The sequence below is a fragment of the Pleurodeles waltl genome, chromosome 7 (assembly GCF_031143425.1).
Source record: "Pleurodeles waltl isolate 20211129_DDA chromosome 7, aPleWal1.hap1.20221129, whole genome shotgun sequence".
Taxonomy (NCBI): domain Eukaryota; kingdom Metazoa; phylum Chordata; class Amphibia; order Caudata; family Salamandridae; genus Pleurodeles; species Pleurodeles waltl.
This window is the reverse complement of record NC_090446.1, coordinates 779945291-779967734: the sequence shown is the minus strand read 5'-3', so window position 1 is coordinate 779967734 and position 22444 is coordinate 779945291. Positions and strand designations below refer to the sequence as shown.

Below are 22444 nucleotides of genomic sequence, written 5' to 3'. Positions count from 1 at the left end.
AGAAATATTATAATTATCACAAATGTTTCTTGATGAGTCTTCCCATTTCATGGAAAGATTCCCCAATTGGTAAAGAGATATAGTAAGAATGCCTTGAAGGATAGGACGGAAAATAAATACTTTTGGTTGGCAAACTATTGAACAAGGGGACACAGTAAGACAAGTCTGTCATGATGGTTGTATCAATAAAGGCTCTTGGTAATGCTGTGACAAGTTATTGTTCACACTTTAGTCTCCCTTCTGAATCATGTATTCCAGCCCCTGACTGTTATTCATATAAAGGAAATGATCACAACAAAATTGACAAGTGGCTACTTTCAGGCTAGTGCTATAATATGGTTTATACAGCCTTCCTTGATCATAACCTTTGAGACTTCTGTCAGGGCAGAATCATCATACTGAAGCACCCATTATTTGTCTCATAGCTCCTTTTAGCTAACAGATAAACCAACAGTGCTCCCTGTTGTTATGTTGCAAGGGGGACCGTTCCATGTGAGAGGGGATTCTGTCCCCATGATGTTTGGCTTTCCCCTGCGTGAGCCAATAGCGGTGGTATGCCCCTGACATAAGGTGCAAGATAATAAAAATGCCTGTGGTTTTGCGCCAAGGGCAGACTATCACTAAACATAGTGTACTGTGGTTACTCATGGCATTACTGCATTGCATCCCAGCCCGTAACGCAACAAATTGGCGATAAGGGTGGGTATCCCCCGCCTCTACGCACACCTAGTCGTTCGCTGGGTGTGCCATCACCGCACTGCAGCAACTGTACTGGGGGTGTGGTGCCGCCCCCAGTGACCTCCGGTGACATCGCACTCCCTGCGCGACGGTGCTCAGCAGCACATGTCACAGATCTGCTGTGTGCCTGGTGCCCGGGAGCAGGGCTCAATGAGACAGAGAGGAGGTGAGCAAGTTGCCGGGAAAAACGGCGGCCCTGCCCAATGCTGCTCATAACGTGCCTCAGGAAGAGGAGCTGGCGTGCAGCCAGCAGACAAGGGAAAATGCTGCTGGTCCATGCTGCCGATCCTCTGCAGCCCCTCAAGATATGTGATCAGCAACTCATCCAGGCATCAGCAGGGCAAACACATCGAGGCACTCCAGCCACATCCCTCTGGTGCATCACCCAGGTGCCAGTGAGAGGTACCTGATCTACCTACTTAGGGAGGGAGGCTCAATCTAAACAAGACACGAAAGAGATATTAAGGAACTAGGGGGCCCCCACTTAACACAACCAACACCGTAGACAACAAATAAGGGGAAAAGGCCTGCCAGACAAGAGAGACACACAGAAATGTTAGCACTTGAGCTTGCATGATTTTGTCACTTAACATATCACAGTGAGGTGCGCCCAAACTGCCAGTGACGCGTCATGTCGTCCATACCTGCTCTGGAACCCTTCATAATCAACGGCCCACCATCAGCACAGGTGGCCAGATGGAAGGACCAGGTTGAGAGACTGGAAACATATTTTGCAGATGTAGCCTTAGACAGTGACTGACGCTGTCCTATGCTCTTACATCTGGGGGGGCCATCCACAAAATCAGCAAATAACTCATAGAGGAAGGGCCACCCTTCATGTACCAATCAATAAAAAGGGTTCTCACAGCCCATTTTGAGCTGCTAGCCAGCCCAGATTACGAAAGATTCCTTCTCTGCCAGGCCAGACCGCTCCCAGAGGAATTGGTCGACCCCTTCTATACGAGACTCCAGGAGTTGGCGAGCACATGCACACTGCCTGATACTGAGGACAAGATTCAAGCACAATTCATCCTGGGCTGTCACTCAGTGAAGCTGAGGGAGAACATTCTGCAAGTGCCAGGGATGTCGATGGCGAACATGCTCACCCCGGGGAGGCCCAAGGAGCTTTCTAAGGTACGCGCGGTGCATATGGAGGCAGCCCTGCAGAGGCCAGTAAAAACCGAACTGCTGAATGCTGTCTCCGCAGACAACTCAGACCAGAAAAAGTCAAGTCCTAAGCCAAGCACGGAAACTCGAGCCTGCTACATGTGCAGAGGGTCGTACCCTCGTTAAGGTCAGTGCCTGCCCAAGGGAAAGAGTGTACGAACTGTAACAAACCTGTTCACTCCGCCAAGGTCTGCCAATCAGCTTCATCCAAGAAGCTCACCAGAATCAAGGCGGTTCATGCAGCACAAATTCACACACGGGATGAAGGGGATGGAGATATGGATGATGATGACCTAGAAGGTGCCGTCCATGTGATTCACGCCATGCAGCTGGGAGGCTGCCCCAGAAAACGCATCCTGAAATGCAACATACAAGTGGAAGGTGGGCCAGTGGTGGCCCTCATAGACATGGGAGCATTGATCAATATCATGGCTCTCCCTGTACTAAAGACCCTACACATTTAACCAGTGCTTCGTCTCACCACCAGTAAAGTGTTTCCCTTTGGGTCAGCCACTCCGCTCCCCCTGGCATGAGTGTTCAGGACAGACATCGCACATGAGACTCAGACAGTTGGTACCAAAGTCTATGTCACTAAGACTGGTTCTGGCATGTTGTTGAGCTGCTGGATGGCAGAGAAGCTGGGTTTCATGTCATTTGCATTTAGTGTACATCAGGAAAGCATTGAGGGACTGATGGCATAACACTCCTAGCTGTTTGACGGAATCGGGTGCCTAAAAGAGAGATTTATTCACCTCCACATTGACCAGTCCATTCAACCAGTAGCTCTCAAACATCGCCGAGTTGCCTTTCATCTATGTTTTAAGGTGGAGGAAGAGCTGTGAAAACTGGAATTGACTGACATTATTGGGCAAGTGGAGGGACCCATGACTTGGGTCTCGCCGATTGTTGTCACCAGGAAGCCCAAAGAGCCCGTTGAGGTGAGGATCTGTGTTTATATGAGGCTGCCCAACGCAGCCATCCATCGCGTACACCACCTAACCCCAACCATAGACAATATCATGGCCCAGGTGAGCGGATCTAGGTGGTACTCAAAGATGGACCTGCAGGCAGGCTACCACCAACTCATGCTTGCCCCTGAGTCAAAAGCCATTACTACGTTTTCCACCCATGTTGAGCTCCGGAGGTACAAGCGCCTCAGGTTTGGGATCTTTAGCGCTGATGAGGTGTTTCAGGGTACCATAAGGGGGTATTGGCGGAACTGGAGGGAGTCATCAATGTGAGCGATGATATCCTGGTACATTCCCCCATGGTGGAGGAGCACTTTGAAAGACTTCGGGCCACATTCAAGCGCCTGCAAGATCATGGGCTAACGCTGCACAGAGAAAAGTGTGCGTTATTAAAAACTCCCATTGCTTTCTTTGGTTATCACTTCCCTGACAAAGAAGTATGCCCGACCCCAAGAAAGTCCAAGACATTCACACAGCGCCCGCACCCACCTCTGTTACCGGTGTCCGCAGTTTCCTGGGCATGGTCACGTACTGCGTGAGGTTCATTCAGAACCTGGAGTCTCTCACTGCTCCTCTCAGGGAACGGACAAAGGCCAACACTCTCTGGTAGTGGGGACTTGCCCAAGAAGAGGCATTCCGTGCAACCAGGAGTAGCCTGGCAGCTCATACCACATTGAGATACTTCAATCCAACTAAAGAATCTGAACTATCGGTGGATGCGAGTCCTGTGGGCCTAGGTGCCATTCTGTCTCAATGTAATGACAAAGGGGAGTGGGTGCCTGTGGCATATGCCAGTTGAGCCCTGACTGAGACTGAACAGCGATACTCGCATATCGAAAAATAGGCCATAGCTGTTCACTGGGGTTGCCACCATTTTCACCTCTATCTGTATGGCTAGCCTTTCATGGTGGTGACGGACCACCACCCCTCATTGCTCTTTTCAACAGGTCCACATTCACCTCTCCCCCTAGGATAGAGAAGTAGATTCTCCAGTTACAGGAAGATCAATTCACTATGACGAATCGACCAGGGTTCCAAAATCCAGCGGATTATCTGTCAAGGCACGCCAGGCGGGCAACAGCACAAGAAGAAGTGGATGCAGAAAATGTGGAAGACTATGTATGCTTGTTAGTTGAGCAGTCTCAACCACTACCGGTGTCAATGGAAGAGTTCAAGACTGCCACCCAAGAGGATGAATGCATTCAACTAGCCATAGTGGGTGTCCACACAGGAAGGTGGCATGACATGGTGCATAACATGTCAAAAAGTACTGAGGAGGCTGGCGGTACACTAGCTGCTTTTCATCATGTCTGGCATGACCTATTGGTGTCTCCGGAAGGATGTCTACTCCGGTGTTTTGCGATTGGTAGTTCCTCGGTCATTACTATCACCCATAGTGGATCTGGCTCATGCGGCATACCAAGGGGTGGTCAAACCAAAAGCGAGGCTTTGCTGCAAAGTGTGGTTTCTGGGGCTGGATCATCACGTGGAAAGAGTGGTGCAACACTGTCATCTCTGTCAGGCCGTGGGCCCATCTGAGCCTCAAGCACCCATAATCATGGAATCAATCCGTTGATTCTGTGGAATTGGGCCATTGCAGACCTGGGTGCCTTACCTGACGGGAGGCATATGTTGGTGGGTCATCGAAATTTTTTCCAAGAATCCAGAAGTGGAGATTCTGGATACCACCATGGCAGAACAGATCATCCCTCGTTTAGAAAAAATAATGGCTACTCATGGTATTATTCAGGAGCTCCGAACGGACAATGGCCCGCCGTCTTCCAGTCAGGACTTTGTGGAGTATCTTGCTCTCCATGGCATTGCTCATTGAAAAATTACGTCCTGTTGGCCCCAAGTCAATGGTGAAGCCGAGCGTTTCATGTTCACATTAAATAAAGTCCTAAAGGATAGTGGTGGCCAAGTCACACAATATTGACTGTGCTTTGTACTCTTCCTTGAGGGAGTATAGACTCACACCCCATATGACTATGAAAGTACCCCTGAGTTCCCTGTGCATGAACCGACAGGTGGGGGATACAATCCCACAATATGACCTCCCCACCACACAGCAGGAGCAGGCAAATGAGAGGTTGCGTCAGAGTGGCTCCGACAATGACCGCATGTCAAGAAAAAGACCTGCTCTTTTTTCTCTGCTTCAAGTGGGTGACCAGGTATCAGTTCGAAACAGACTCCCAGGTGGGAAGTTTAAACTTCCATTTGAGCTAGTGCTGTGGACTGTTGTGAGGGTCTGAGGTACTATGATAACTGCAATGAAAGGACGAGAGTCTGTGACACAAAATATTTCATTCTTCAAACGCTACCGTTCTGAGAACGTCCATGCGGAGGCCGGTGCTGCAACACAACTCAATGACTCTGTGCGGAGAATTTCAATGACTTTTTCTGCACCCCGGGGTCTGGGAACATGACATCCTGAGGTAATCAACAAGAGGAGAGCCTGGTTCTTCCTGGCAGCTCATCTGAAGGCAGAGGGAGAGATAGCCGGTGAGAGACCCCTGGCCGAAATGACTCTTAAGAGGTGGTGGTGAGTGTTCCTCCCGAGGGCTGATTCTGGAAGAAATCATCTCACGCCTTGACCTGTGCAGTCCAGTAGGCAGCGAGACTTTGAGTTGCTATGATGAAATAATTAGAAAAGTGGGTTTGTATTATGTGGTGTGGCCATGATACTTAATTAAGTGCTATCTTGAAATGGTTGGGTAGTTGTGAGTGACCATATTTGTTTTTTTGTTTTCGTTCTATTTCTATTTTTATTTGTTTGTGGGTAAGGGAGGAATGTTATGTTGTAGGGGGGCATTCCATGTGAGAGGGGATTCTGTCCCCTTGATGTTTGGTTTCCCCCCATGTTAGCCGATAGTGTTGGTATGCCCCTGACATAAGGGGCGAGATAATAAAAATGCCTGTGGTTTCGCGTCAAGGGCAGACTACCACTAAGCACAGTGTACTGTGGTTACTTATGGCATTAGTGCGTTGCATTCACGCCCGTAACAAAACACCTGTGACCAAAGTCAACGTTTTTTCTATGTTTGCCTTCCCATAGATACATAGCCATAGTGACTAGAAAAAAAAAGCAAAGTAATTTACAGGAGCCAGTGGAGTGATATGTGCAATATGGGCTGCTTAAATGAGCGGCAAGTCCTAACCTAAGCTAACCTATTTGGCTACCATAGATCAGTGGCGGCTGGTGACTGAAAGCAGTGGTGGGGCACAAATACAAGACGGAATTGCACCTTGTGAGTGAGCCTCACTACCCACGTATTTCCATTCACTTACTCACCCGCTGCCTTTGGTCATCTACCCATTTACTCATCCACATTTTCATCCACTGCCATTCACACAACTCTTATACACAGACACCCACATTTTCTCAGCCACTCAGTCAAGCCCTGCAAACACTTATTCAAACAAACACACATTACCTCACCCATCCAGTATCCAGCAGTTTCAGTGATAAAAGGTACACGGCTATTTGAGCAGCAGATTACATGTTTAATATGACATATCACGTCATTAGTCTGCAGAAGAAATAAAAGGAGCATAACTAGCCATGATAAATTACTGGAACCATTACTGCCTTTGAGAGACAAAATCACCTACAGAGGCAGTGAAGGGAGAGGAGAGCTGAGAGAACAGATTTTTATATTATTGTCTGTAAAAAAGATAGAGGGTTATCTTTGGCATATTTATGACTTGAGGTCTTCAGGTCACACTCCTGTCTCCCAGAGAGCCCTGGATGGAGTTATTTATTGTATTTATTCAATTTCTCTGCCACAGACTGCTTGTAATGCAGGAAAAGGGGATTTTCTTTGCACAATGCCACATTCTTTTAATAAAATGTGACCTCTGGTACGTAGACCCTTCTGATCACACCCCACCATTTGAGTAAATAGGAAAGGGTGGATAATAATATCAGAGTGACATGAAGTTTTCAGAATCCCGGGCTGAACAAAAAACGATCCAGGCTGTTTACTATCAGGGATTCTGGTGGAGGAGGAGATAAGCCAGGGACGTCACTGCGTTCTGAGAAAACTTAAGGGCTTTGAGTGGGCAAGCCCTGTCAGCCCTACTGTGCAGCTTTCAGCCACATACTGACGCAGGCGCAGGGGGCCTTTTCAAAGTGCACAACTTTCACTCGGAAAATGTTGTGCAGAAAATGTTTTACTTTCATCATGTAATTAAATATATGCTTCACTAGAGAGGCCAGAAAAGGCTAGGGGCGCAGCCCCTAAGCCCTTGAACACCAGCCGCCCCTGCCAAAGATTCAAGAGGATTAGGACTCGAGCCATTTTTCAAAGTAAATAGATTTCTAAGCTTGCATTTCTGTGACCAGCTGCCTCATATTTGAACTAGTGGGTGTTTCCCAACGTTTACTAGGTCACTGCCTAGCCCAATCTCAAGTGACCCCCCCTTGAGTATGTGCATTCTGGAACTGGCGATGATGAATCTGTGTTATTTCATCTCAAAACATCCTCACTTTACTTCCGTTCCGGTCCCATCTGGATCCCTTGTACTTATACTATTTTGCCAACCCCAAGGGTGTTGCCTTTTAAACCATTAAACAAGTGCAAGAGATTAATGGGGGTCAATTTCTACTTTATTGAACATTAAATTGTATTCAATGTGTGTGTAGATGTTCCACAATAAAGACGTTGTCAGCCTTTTGCATTTGTTCTCAGGTAGTATTTATTAAGCTAACTTTCATTTGCATCTGTGTTTTGTTTCTCTCTTTGTTTTTTGTGGAACCGTTTCAAACCTCATTAAAAGTAAAAACATGACAAAAGCATGTGCACTTGATGTTCTTTTAGCATATAGCGTGGAAAATATAGCACACAACAGACATATTTATTGAAATGATGATCTTAGCTGGAGTTAGGATCAGGCTGTCTATGCGAGACTAAAGACAAATAATAAACACACTAAGCCTGACTCACAAAAGTGTGTGGATGTTCTGCTGTAACCTAAGAGTGAAAAAATGCAATTTGTTCTCTGGATTCTGTGAATATTGCACGAATTTCCAAATAGTTTGAAAATGTGCTACAAGTATAGAAACAAACCTGCTATGGTGGATTTCCGAATTTTGGCAGGTCATCTTTGTGAATATAGCCATAGACATCGTCATTACAATAATTAAAATTAGCTACTATTTTAGGTGTTGCCTACAGACAGGTGTATTGTGTGTCAGCAACCTCAAGTTAGCTGGGCAGTACAACATACATGCACATACATATAATACAATACAGCCTAAAACAATACAGAGGTAGAGCTTTTGGTTACACCCTTTCGGCCATTTGGTGTTGGTGTTTTCAAGTAGTTGCCTTTGGATTGGCTGTCCTTAAAGCTATCGCACTTCGTGGAAGGTTATATGGGCTTTATGTGGTTCTTTGTTGTAACCTTTCTATTGTTGGCGTATACATTCTGCATGTGTACGAAAAACAGTGATCTTTATTTTAAAGACATTAAAACATTAACAAAGTCAATAGGTCGGTGCCTATTATCACATGTAGGACCAATTGACTTTGCAAGTGTTTGCTCTTTTGCAAACAATAGATATACGTAAATCTCATGTTCTTTTGAAGATCAAATACAAATTTAGTAGGATCTTTGCTTCATGTGTGCACCCAAAAAGTGCCAAAGACTCACATTCAATGCACAACCTCTTGATCTGTTGCAGCTCCTACGACTGCCTCCGTGACGATCCGTTTGAACATGATTGGCCATCCCTCCCTCAGCTGCCAGGATTTCATTACTCCATGAATGAACAATGCCGTTTTGATTTTGGTTTGGGCTACATGATGTGCACAGCTGTAAGTATGTTTTTCTATTTTGTATATCCGCACCAGAATATCTGTTAAGAATTATGTGAAAGCAGTATTTATAGTTTAAACCATTTGGCGTCCTGTTGCTGCTTCAAAGTGCTTAACCATTTTAAGAGGGGGGATTTCATGTTCCACATCTCTGATTGTAAATTGTGATATGACAATCCTAACACTTTTCCTAGAGACAAGAAAACATTTATACATCTTTTTCTTTATCAAGCAGCTTTGGAAAGTTGATGTAGGTATAATAGTGGCTCCAGAGGTGAGCTTGTATGTGTTTTAGTCTGTTTTGCATGTTATCTTTGTTGTTTGTTTACTTCATCCTCAGACCATCAACATGGCAGTAAGCAGCCAACAAGTTTTCATTTCTGTGTTTATTGGTTTTACATCTGTATAGATTTTTCAGCAAGTTGGGGCGCTAAACAGAACCCCCTCAATAAGTAACTGTTGATAGATGATTTCACTCTTTCAGTAACATCATTATTGTTCATCTTGAGAGAAAAAACGGCCTTAAAGAAAATTAAACACGTAGGCACTACTGTGAGGTTTTTGAAAGCCTCTTCTTCTCTGGTGAAATGGAAGATTTTTGGGCCCTATGTACAAAGAGAGAGGTCGCAAAACGTGACCACAAATTCCGCACCAAAGTTTTACGACCTGTCTCTGATTTTGCAATGCTGCCTAAGCACCAGTAGGTATCAGTGTTAAATATCCAGTTGCAGGGGGTCGCTAAACAACCTATTTGATGATTATTAATTAGACAGGTCACTATTTATGACTGAGTACAAACAAAAGGGTGGTGACTTACAAGGACCTTCAAACCACCATCTTTGTGTTTGCATTCTCAAAATGGCTCCTGTTTGGGGCTACATCAAAGGCCACTCCCCTTGAGGTCACACAACACAATTGCCAATGGGAAGCTGTCTGACCGGAAGCTCTTCTCCTTTGAGAAGATGGTAACTTCATGAGATGAAAATGTTTTTCTGACTCTCTGGTTGAGTTTAGTACATTGTAACAAAACATTTTTAGTTCAAACAATGTGATTTTGCAAATCACAGCATTTGCAACTAAAAAGTGGTTTCATACATCTTACCCCTAAGTAATATTTTAGTTTTTAAATAGCTCTCTGCCAGAGCTCATACTGTAAAAAGGGTCTACAGCTCAACCCCCTTCAGCTATTTGTTGCTTCCAGGCAGTCCCTCCAGCTATTGCTTAAAGGCAGTATCATTCACAATCATTAATACAGTTTTTAATCAGACCATAAGGTCCATTTCTCTCTTTAATGCAACTGGATAACAGGTGAATTGGTCAACTATGAAGTGCATTCTTTGCAGTACATGGATGGTGAAGTATTCACACACCACAGTAACACCAGCTGTTGTGGAAAGTGTTGAATTGGAAAAGTGTTGCTGCAGCTACTGATTCCTTTTGCAGTCTGTGGGTGCTCAATTGTAGTGCTTTATCCTGTGCTGTTGGTGTGGGCAGTGGTCAGGTTCAAGAGTGTAGCAAGAGATGGAGGTTGCTTTCCTCCACTGAGGACTGAAGTAGTTATATTTATCTTGGGGGAAACAACTGGATGCTACTGTCCTTAGGGGGAAACAGGCAGCAGAGAAGAAGTGAGGATGTGCCATCGGGGATTAATGGCAATAGTCCACATGGCTGGCAATTCCTTTTATATGGGGCCAAGAGACGGACACAAAGAGCCACGGTTCCAGAGGGCGATCTGCTCCATCTCCTCTTTGTTCAGTGAGGAAACAGACCTGAGCTCATGTAAGGTGTGTGGAATGAAGCACAGTAAGAATGTTAGAGCAACATTGAAAGTGCACTTTGTACACAGGTGTGTCATTAATTTAGTCATGTAAGCATCTATTCTTGCTCCTTTCCCTGTTAAATAAATCACCGTATCACCTAAGTCAATTGGAAACATTTGTGGTGTTGCAGACAATTGAAGATATGATGATTGCCAGCAATGGTTGTTTGCTTACGTGGCTCTTCAGCTTTAATGTCTGGGGTAGTTTGTCTGATTACTTATAGTCTCCTTGAAGTTTAGGATATTGTGGTTATTAAAGCAGTTGAATCTATTTTAGATTGCCCTGCCATTCGTTAAAGGAGTTAACATAAAGTAGTGCTGCAGTGCAGCGAAATTGAGGGAACCAAGTTGAGGCCCATTCTAAGTAGTTACTATGCCTTCTAGTGTTGTGAGCCACTCTCCCATGTGCAGACCTGATGTTGCAGTACCTTTCCACATTCAAAGCTTCATCGTTTCCTGTGCTTGGCTCTGACAAGTGGCACTGGGTTTGCAGGCCACTACCCATCTTCAAGGCTATTGATTCTTGTGCTCGGCTTGGCTAACATGCTAGGCTGCCGGGGTGTAGGACTGCTGCCAGCTATTTCTTCCCACTCATTGTGCAACTGCCTACGACCTAGGACAGCCTTCCACAGATACTTCAGGCCTACTTCCTGCACTGCTGCTGATTCTTCTGGCTTTTCCTGGGCCCAAGATCCTCACGGCTGATGAACATTCAATAATGTATGGAGCCCTGAGAAAGATGGGCCCAGGTAACTGCCACAATGGAGTATTACTAATTGCTAACAATAACTTTTTTGTATAGCTCTTTATGCCTCACTTTTCCTGTTTTAAAAAACTGTAAATAACAGATGATGCCATTACCCAATTGTGGTACTCAATTTAGCTGTCTTCAGGAGGATTGACATCTGAGTCAATCTTGCTGGGATTTAAATTCCTGACCTGACCTGACCATTGATATTTCATTCCATTGGTGAACATTCTGCTTATGGGGCTATCTCTCCCAATGGTATACACTAGCAGGTACTCACCTATTACTGGGGCCATCTGTGATGAATTTAGCTACAAAGTGGTCCAGTGCAAGACTTTCAGCAAATCCTGTGCTTACTCTTACAACACTGAAACCCAAGACTGCAAGTGCCAGAATGCATGCAGCTTGTTAACAGACCATTACTTTCTAAAGGCTTCAACAAGTAAAACGGCATGCAGGGCACATCTCTGCTCCAGAACCTTACCACTCACTGGATTGGATGAAAAAACACCACACTAAAGTGTAAATATTAGCTGAAATATAAATAAGCACACCATATCACCAGTCACCCAACAAAAGTGTACAGTGCTGGCTCCTGCACCTACCCTAAGGGAATAGATAGAACAAAGAACTCTACCATTGAATATGTCACACCTTAATCAGAAGTAGCATGTGTCTTATGGCTGGAAATGAAATGTTAACCACATAGTCAGCAGTACCTGCTTGCAATTTAAAATTATCCAGATGCACTAATGAGCTCCTTTTACTAATGTACTCTAAATCAGTCCTAAATGAAATGTTGAAAGATCTACTTCTTATGTGTTTTTTTGGCTGTTTACCTATTCTTGGCCTATCTTCCAGACTTCAGGCAGACAATGTAAATCATATTTTACAAACAGCTCTTTGATCTTCATTTTAGTGGCCTTTGCACATGCTCTGGGTGAATATTCGTCCTTTTCAACAAAATGCTGCCTTAGAATCCTTTATTTCATGGACAAATGTGCTAAAATTTCAGTTTTAAACCTCTGCTTCAATATGGAGCTCAGATCCATATTCAAATGAAGTTCTTCAATGCTGATCTCAATAAACCGTTTTTTAAACACTTGCCTTCTATATTTTTCAAACAATCAATCAGTGTGTTCTTGTTGAGCATGTGCTTGTCACCTTGAGGGGTCTTCAGGTGCTTTGGTGGTGCTGCGAGTCGGGCCGGGTGGGAGAAGACGATCAAAAAGCCAGGTCTTGAGCTGCGTTTTGAAGTCCTCCAGTGAGGGGGAAGTGCCTAGGTGGAGGGGAAGGTTGTTCCAGGAATTGGCGACCAGTTAGGAGAAGGATCGACCTACGAGTCGTTCTCAACATATGTGGGGGATGTTGGCCAGGACGAGGGTGGCTGATTGAAGTTTCTGTTGGGTTGGTGGAAGGTGAGGCGGTTTTTGAGATAGGTGGGTCCAGGGTTGTGGAGCTTGAGGAGGCATCCATGCTGTATGGGGAGCCAGTGGAGGGCTCTGAGGTGAGGAGAGATGATGGCTCTTTTGGGAACATTGATGACAAGGCTTGCTTTGGCATTTTGGATGGTCTGGAGGCAGTTAGTGAGCTGCTTTGTGGTTCCGGCATATAGTGCATTGCCATAATCGAGGCAGCTGGAGATGAAATTCTGGGTGACTGTTTTCCTGGTGGAGAGGGGGATCCAGTGGAAGATCTTACAATGCATGCAGAGTGTGTGGAAGCAGGCGGAGGAGACAGCATTAATCTGTTGTTTCATGGTGAGTTGGATGTCCATAATTAATCCAAGGTTGCAAGGGTGGCTAACTGGTGTGGGAGGGAGGCCGAGGGTGGCAGGCCACCACGAGTCATCCCTGGGGGAAGGCTTGTTTTCGAACATGAGGATCTCTGTTTTGTCTGAGTTCAGCTCGAGGTAATTGGTCTTCATTCAGGCGAATATGTTGGTCAGAGCATTTTGGAAAGCTGGAGCGTGTGGAGGCATTGTTGTCAGAGAACGAGAGGATGAACTGGGTGTCGTCTGCATAGGAGATGATGTTGAGTCCATAGGTGCGTGCAATATCGGCTAAGGGGGTCATGTAGGCGTTGAAGAGGGTAGGGCTGAGGGAGGAGCCTTATGGGACACCACAGATGATGTCTTTGGGGGCAGAGACATAGGGAGGGAGGCAGATCTTCTGTGTTCGTTTGGAGAGGTAGAAGGAGATCCAGCTGAGCGTGCTGTCTTGGATGCAGATACTGTGGAGTCTGGTGGTGAGGGTGTGGTAGGAGATGGCGTTGAAGCCTGCCGAGATGTCTAGGAAGACGATGGCTGCTGTTCCACTGAGGTCTAGGAGGTGCCTGATGTCGTTGGTTGCTGCAATCAGGACAGTTTCGTTGCTGTGGTTTGGTCGGAAGCTGGATTGGGATGGGTGGAGCAGGTGGTTGTGTTCGAGGTAATCCATGAGCTGGCTGTTGATGGCCTTCTCTAGAACTTTGGTGGGGAATGGAAAGAGTGGGATGGGGCGTTAGTTCTTGAGCTCTTTGGGGTCTGCAGAAGGCTACTTCAGAAGGAGGATGACCTCAGCGTGTTTCCAGGTGTTTGGAATGGTGGCTGTGGTGATGGAAGAGTTCAGGATTTCAGTAAGGGAGACTCCTTTTATCTCCTTTCTTAGGTTGTGAAAATGGTTCGGGCAGCAGTCCTTAGGGGGTCCGGAGTGGATGGACGTCATGATGAAGATGGTGTCTTCAGTGGAGAGCTGTTTCGGTGGAGGTGGGGGTGGTGGGGGAGGTGGAGCGCAGTGGGCTGTGGATTGAAGGTGCTGTAGATGTTGGTGATTTGGTGGAAGTAATCTGATAGCTTGTTGCAGAGGGCTTGGGTGGGTTGGATTATGTTCTTGGTGGCAGAGGAGCAGGAGGACTCTCTGACTGTGCTGAACAGTTCTCTGGCGTGGTTGGTGCTTTCTTCAAAGCGGGTGTAGAGTGCTTCTTTCTTGGTTTCTCTGAGTCAGTGCTGGTAGATCTCGAGGGCAGATCTGAAGGCGTTGAGGTTGGGGGCAATTTGTTGGAGCGCCAGTGTTTTTCTAATTTTCAGCAATGGCATTTGAGGGTCCGTATTTCTGGGGTGAACTAGGCGGTCTGTTTGGGACGGTCTCTCTCTGGTGGTGTTATTTTAGGGGGGGCGACTGTGTCCACTGGGGCTGAGAGCCAGTTGGAGAGGTTCTGGATGTTGCTTTCGAGGGTGTTTGCTGGGCAGAGAGTTTCGGTGACCTTGCCCCTGTTATGGCATGGGAGGTTGAGGGGCCTGGTCTAAACGTTATGGTGTTTCTCGATGGTGAAGTGTATGATGTGGTGGTTGGTCCATGTAACTTTGGTGGTGTGGAAGAATTTGATGTGGTCGCTTGTGGAGACTATGGGTTCCAGGTTGTTACCTGCAGTAATGGTGGGGGTGATGACCAGCTGGGAGAGTGCAATGTTTTTCATGTTTTTGAGGAGAGAGGTGGAGTTGACGTTGCTGGGGTCCTCCAGCTGGAAGTTTAGGTCTTCCAGGAAGATGTAGCGGTTGGAGTTGATGGCTGGAGGGGGCAATGAGGTGTGAGATGGAGTTGCAGAAGTTAGGGTGCGGTCCGGGAGGTCTGTATGTCTGAGGTCTATAGGTGATGGTTCTGGTTCCTATGATGGTGGTGTTATAGTCAGGTTAAATCTGCAAGCTGAGGGGTTAGCCATGTCTCCATGATGAACATTATGTCGGGCGTGATGGTGGTGATGCTGTCCCAGATCTCAATGGCGTGTTTGCAGAGGGAATTGGGGCTGAGTAGCGCAGTCGAGTTGTGGATTGTTGTCGGGTATGCAATAGATGGTGGTGTTGGTGGTTCCTACGTCGCAGGAGAAACAGCAGTTGTGGCATGAGACAGAGTCTTTTGTGGTCTGAGGTGATGTGATGCAGCAGTCCGCGTATTTTTTAAATTTCTAGGCTTTTCAATTGTAAGGGGTGACAGTCCATATGGCAAAGTAGGAAAAATGTTTTAGACAAAGACTTTTAGGAAAGGTCTAAAAAAAAAATCTCCTTACATATTAATAAAATGGACCAAACAGGCCTTAACACCAAGAGATATAAGCGATACATTTCTAAATGGCAATTTCAGGACAATGTAAACACAACCCCTGAGTACTTACATAACTCTGTCTTCGTGAATCTACTATATTTTAGACACTAACTGTAATTTAATTTCTGTGCGGAAAAAATCATTATTAGAGATTTATTTATATTAATAGTATGTTTATTCAGGTTACAATGTTGGATCCGGGCATTAGGCTGGTGCATTAGACCAATGGGGTGCAATCTAAAATAACTAGATTGCCAACATATAAAATAATTGGTATGCAAATCCTTTACTTTCTAAGGAAAGCCCCCTCCACGGCAAAGGTCTTACAAAGATCTGATGAATACAGAGCAAAGAAAAGCAGGTGTTGGACACAGCCCTTTACTAACCAATTGAAAATAATAATGTTGTCGGAAAGCTGTCCTTTTCCACCTCTTTGGATCTTCATCCAAGTTTTTGAGAACATCAGTTGTACAAGGGGAGGAGGCACAAAACCTTTCTTTAGAAATACCCAAGCAATATACTTTTCTTCTTAAATGTTTTTGTATCAAAAGCAGCACAAGGTTCACAAAACATACACATAAGTCGCCATTCATTATCGACTTTAATGCTATACAGATCAAAGAGAAAATGTCATTCAAAATAGAAGTGGACAATACCACCCTAAATTCTACCTATTCACTAGGGATAAGTGCATGATCTCTTGTCCATTCTTCCAATTCATGCAAATTTACTTGGCCAAAAATCTTGACAGTAGAATCAAAAGATATTAGTTGATATAAGCCAAGATGGCTTGAATTACCCCTGTTAAAACTGGTTTGAGAATTCATTCATTCTAGGTAGGTGGAATAATTCCCTTTGTATTATATATCTAAATAAAGGTAAGTAGATATGTGTGCTTGTTAATGGATCAGAAGTAGTGATTTGGCAGGCCATGGGGTATGGGGCTCAACTAGAACTGATAGAATTAATAGTAGCTACCAATCTACCAAGATTTAATTTCTCGAGAATATCTCGCTTTGCATTGAGATGACATGACGTGCAGAATGAAGCAAGACCTCTTCTTCTGAATACTTTAGTATATGCTCTTCTTCTTCAAACATAAGGCCATTTACTTGTTCGTTTACTAAATTACTTTTATCAGTGTTACTAACACTTATTTAATTTTCTATCATCCATCATCCAACCTGTACTAGAATGTCAGACACTTCAACAGTTGGATCAACAACTGTGCCAACAGTATAGCTGCTATTGGCAACAATATCAACAGAAGGTCCACCAAGCAGGCTAGCTGGTACACTGAAGCCCTAGAACTGCAACATGGCATTGTAAACAACTGGAACGATGGTTCACCAGCAAGCACACAACAGACAAGACCACCTTAAGGACTGCCCACAACCTCTACCACAGACAGTTGAGAGAATCAAAGAAACAATACCTTAGCCTCATGCATTGAATCAAGCTCCAGCAAAGAACTCTTCAACACCGTCAAAGAATTCTCCAACCCCTCAGCTGCAACAAACAACAATACCACCTGACAGAAACTCTGCAACAACCTTGCAAAGGTCTTCCACAACAAAATCGACAGCATCTACAGAACCTTTGAACCCCAGCCCTAGGCCACCGACTTCTTAAAGCAACACAACCCTGACACCACCACAGACATCTGACTAAGCGAATGGAGTCAGCTCGCCCCACAGGACACTGCCTCAATCATGAACTCGGTCCACTCAGGGGCCCCAACCGACTCATGCCCTCACCAGTTCTTTGACCTAGGCAAAGCCTAAATTAGCCATGTACTCACCACCTTGTTCAACACCTCAGATATCATGGCCACCTTCTGTGACGACTGGAAACATGCAGAAATCAATGCACCACTAAACAAACCATCGGCAGACCCCAGCAAACTCAGCAACTACCGACAAATCTCCCTGCTCCCATTCCCAGCCAAAGAATTAGAAAAAGCCTTTAACCAACAACTCTCCTTATATCTGGAATGGAACCTCCTAATCGACTCCTCCCAATCTGGATTCCACATCAACCACAGCACTGACACAGACTTCATCACATCTACCGATGACATCAGAGCCCTACTCAACCGAGGATAGACTGTGGCACTAATCCTCCTAGACCACTCAGCAGTCTTCGATTAGGTCTCCCACCCCACACTTATCACAAGGCTGCACAACAAAGGTATCCAAGGAGCCATTCTCAAATGGATTGCCTCTTTCCTAAACAGAACAATACAAAATGTCTGCCTTTCCCTCTTCACCTCCAAGCATAAGGAAATCACCTGTGGAGTACTCCAAGGATCCTCACTCAGCCCCACCCTCTTCAACACTTATGACACCTCTGGCCAGCATTGTCAATACCCTGGGACTCAATATCATATCCTATGCCGACGACACTCAACTCATCCTCTCCATCTACCAACACTACACTAGACTAACTTCCACAAGTGCATGACAGATGTCGCCAACAGTTGAAAGACAACTGCCTGAAGCTCAACATGGACAAGACAGAGGTACTGATTAATGGAAACAAAAGCATCCCACGGGACGCATCCTTGTGGCCCTCTGAACTCAGACCTACTCCTACCCCCACTGCCACGCTAGGAACCTAGACATCTTTCTGGACAACAAACAAACATAACAGCTTAGGTCAATTCAATCTACTGCTTCTTCATCCTCCTCCTCATGCTTTGTAAGATATTCAAATTACTACCCAAAAGATCCAGATGCACCATCGCTCAGGCCCTCATCTCCATCCAACTAACTGGACTACTGCAATGCTCTCAATGCAGGGATCGCAGCTCACCTCCTCTGACGACTATAGACCGTACAGAACACTGCAGCCAGACTTATCAGGATCTGCCTAGACAAACCCACACCACCCCCCTACCTCAGGGAACTCCACTGGCTTCCTGTACCAAAAATATGCCAATTCAAACTCTGACCCATGTATACAAGGCCCAACACAACTGCAGACCCACCTACTTGAGCCACCACCAGAACTTCTATCAGCCCCAAGACACCTCTACTCTGCGTCCCTTTCTCTAACCCTTACCCCCGCATCTGATGTAGCAGATGCAGAGGTCGCTCCTTCTCCTATCCAGCAGCAAAGACATGGAACAAGCTACCCTTTCATCTCCGAACCTCCCCATCTCTTCCAGAGTTCCAACACTGCCAGCCCCTGGATACTCTCACAGGTGACAAGAAGTGCTCTACAAATCTTCCTATTGATTGACTCCTGTTACCTTATCTTTTCTTCTACAGCCAATGCAGTTCCTCTAACAAATGTTCACTCCCAATATAATGAACAACAAATCGAATATCTTTCACATCTCCAGAGAGATGAGAACACTGTCAGGCATCAGGTTTGGGTTTAGTTATAGAGAAGTTTTGAAAGAGCCACCACTATCATGTTTTTCCTTCGGGTTCTCAATAGGCCTGACAACCTCGGCATTTGTCATTAAGTGCCATTTTGTAGACGCTAATGTGCTTATAATGTACTTGCACTTCCTCTGTCTATATAAATGTTTCAGCTTGACAATTCTACCAGCTAAATACTCAGTACATCCAGAAACAGAGGCAGATTGTATTTCTGTATTAGCTGGACATATGTTTTTAACATTTCCTCCTAAACACAGAAAGCGTTTTCAATAAACTGTAAGAATCTTGTCTACATCAGAGGTTTCCAGCAGGGAATTTGAGGGTTAGAGCGCATCAGTTCCACTGCATGTGAGATATCATTCATGTTGAGATTTTCTTGATTGACCAAATAATTATTTTGCTTTTTACAAACGACTGAATCTGACTCTGAATTTAGCACAAGGCTGCCATTTAATGAACATTGTAATCATCAAAGGGACATGCATCAACACCTTGAGTCTACCATGATCTGATTCTGTACAGCTGCATTCAAAGGGTCCACGTCTTCACTGATGTGCACGCACCACTGCTGGAGAATTTACAGCAGTTGAATCCCTCTGAGTAGCAGGAGGAAAGATGATGTATAAGATGTCTAATGTGAGCTGCCAGACGAACAAGTGCCGCGCAAATTCTGTTAACGGTTTTATCTGATTCAGTTATGTTTCTATTCTCAACTGTGCTCAGAGGAGGCTTCACTGATACAGAAACATTCATGCCTTGTTTGAATTTCAGTATTTTTAGATTTTTCGTGGCAATAAACTGCAGGCAGCTTCCTCCCAGAACGGAGCATAGCTACTATTCAGTCTTAGGCCCTCATTACAACCCTGGCGGTCGGTGTTAAAGTGGCGGTAATACCGCCGACAGGCCGGCGGTAAAAAAAATTGGGTTTGGACCCTGCCGGTTACCGCCATCCAGCACCGCCACTTTAACACACCAACTGCCAGGGTGGTAACAGCTGCTGGGCTGGAGACTTCGGTCTCCAGCCCGGCGGCCATCACATTCCCACCCTTGGCATTACAACCCAACCTACCGCCATGGTTTTCGTGGTTTCTGTACCACCACGAAAACCATGGCGGTAGGCACTATCAGTACCAGGGAATCCCTTCCCTGGCACTGATAGGGGTCCCTCCTGCCCACCAACCCCTCCCCAGAATCCCACCCCCACCCTCCCCCACCCACCGAACATATACACACCCACACGTGCACCCATATACACACATACACACACGCATACCCACCGCCACCCACACATGCACACATACATACCCACACACCACACCAACATACCTTGTCACACACACGCATCCACAACACACAACATTCACAATCACTCATTCACGCATGCATCCAACGCAACTCACACCTGCATGCACGCATCCCAAAACATAAACCCCCCCACATACACACAACGCCCCCCCTCTCCGGTCGGGGGAACCTGACTTACCTGCTTGCAGTGGGTTCTCCGGCTGGAGAGGGTCCGCAGGGCTGCTGTCAAAAACGATGTACTAGATGTCGGGCGCTGGCTCATTGCACACCTAATGAATTTATGTGTTGTGTGACTTGCTATCTCAAACTCATTGCCTAAGTACCATTGGGCTGCCAAGCGCAACCAGCTGACAAGCCCAGTCCCTGACAAACGCCACCAGTGGGACTCACCCTCCCGCTTCCCTAGGGAGCAGGCTGCACTACACTACACTAGCAGTGGTGTGACTCTACCAATTGGTCGCAGCAGTCAGAGATTGAATAGGGCCCCACTCCAAAAGAGACCCATCAGTAATTTGAAGATGTTCTTTCCTGCCATTGGTAGGTCAAGGACAGACAGCAGCGGGGTGGCAAAATGCATTGCCTGAGCAGTGAAGAGTCAGGAAGGAGAGGTAAAGAGGGGCAGGAGCACACTAAGCTCCTTCTATTGGACAGGAAGTGAAAACATGTGAGTTTTCCAATGGTACTCTACACCTCCTAAATATCGTGTCACATGAGGGCAATGAAATTAGAAGGAAGCATGTGGGTTGTCCTGCGTAATTTACGACTTTGGCTTTACTCTACAAGGTGTGCTTTCCCACCCATGGGTGACACAGGTGAACTTGGTTAAATGAACAGCTGTAAATTGGAAATTCAACTTATTGTAGCTCCGCAAGACACTATTCCAAATGTAATTGACATAGAGGTATTGCTTTTGGGTTTCTAACAATCCCATAAAGGGATCAGGGCCACTGTGGAAACAACAGACCTTATTTCGTTATTCACAGTATCATCCACACTGTACTAAGAAGAGTAAATACTTTTAAGTTACAAATATTTATTATTGCAGGAACAATCTGTTTCTCAGTACATCTAAAACAACTACACAGAGTATAATAAAAACAGCATTAAGACATGTTATAAATAATGAGAACAAAATGGACATTTCCAGCATTGTTTAAATGTCATTTAAAATGTTACGTAGAACCATCCTTCACTACACTTTGCACTGCTGTTTAGGCTGCGGACCACTTACTATTAGTTCCTACCACAGGTTGGTCAGAGCCATCAGTGTAAAAGATGCTCTGGTAGGATCCAACAGTTAAAGTGTCAGGGTCAGAACAGTGTCCTGTTCAAGTTGGAGAAAAGCTTGTGTACGAAGGGAGTGATCGTACTGAAATTTTGCATCCACTGCACTTAAAGAAGAGGCTGAGAGTACCCACCTTTGGTGTAGGGCATGAGCATCAGGAATGCTTGCTTTTGTGGTCGCCTCTAGTGGTGGTACAGGAGAAACAATAATTATGTGTTTTTTCTGCGCCTAAGGGTGTTCCTTTAGAATAGCTGTTTGTTCCTTTAGAATAGCTGTTTGCACAGCCGTCAGGATTTTTTTCATTGGAAGCAAATTGTGCTTCAGGTAGGGAATGCAAGTGAGACTTGTAGGCAATTATAACTAGAATAAACCAAAAAAAAAGGGGTTGTGCTTCAGAGTTTGCACATCCCAAATATACAAAAAAGTAATAGGGAGAAGATATAGTTTAGCAGAATGCACAAGGTCCAGTGGGTGCCGTACTGGTATAACCACCCAACCACCAAGGGTGTAACTGTCCCAGCTGGAAAACCAGTTGGGACTGATCAAACTTATTTCCAAAACCAAGGCACAACCAAATAGTCCAAGAGATTTATGGTACGTGAGACAAACAGAAGAAGTATTCTGGACACGTCTTATTCTTGATTGTTATTTATTCTCTTCACAGAATGATAAATTGGATAGCAACAGCCGACACGTGTTTCGTCTTCAAGACTTTTTCAAGGCATAATAGATCGTAAAGCATCCATATTCATATCAATATTCATCCATGTCGTATGTAGAAGAAATCCATACTAAAAAGGTATTCTATATTAAGCTGTCTGTAGTCGGTAACAAAGTTCAAAAGAAAAAGGCCAAGAGTTCATAACGTGCAGTGTCTCGTAACAACGTTCACAATGTGGACAGTGTTACCGACTTATCATTCTGTGAAGAGAAAAAATTTATCTTTTTACTCTGTCTACCCTGGTAAGGTGTAGATGCAAACCATGGTCATTAAGTAGATATCCTCAATATACCACAATACCTCAGGATCAGGTTGTAGGATCTCTATGATTCTCGCTGAAAATAAGCCAGGACTATTCCTATAGCCCATGGACAAATGTCGGAATGAAAGCTGCAGTCCATTGCAA

The 22444-nt window shown here is 45.3% G+C and overlaps 1 protein-coding gene across 1 annotated transcript in view; it reads left to right on the top strand.

The window, feature by feature from the left end:
• ADAMTS2 (ADAM metallopeptidase with thrombospondin type 1 motif 2) overlaps window positions 1-22444 on the top strand; it is a 1546369-nt gene that overhangs the window by 973413 nt on the left and 550512 nt on the right. Inside the window, exon 9 of the mRNA XM_069199292.1 lies at window positions 8560-8692. Within this exon, the coding sequence (XP_069055393.1) occupies window positions 8560-8692 (133 nt within the window). The remainder of the gene's footprint in view (window positions 1-8559; window positions 8693-22444) is intronic.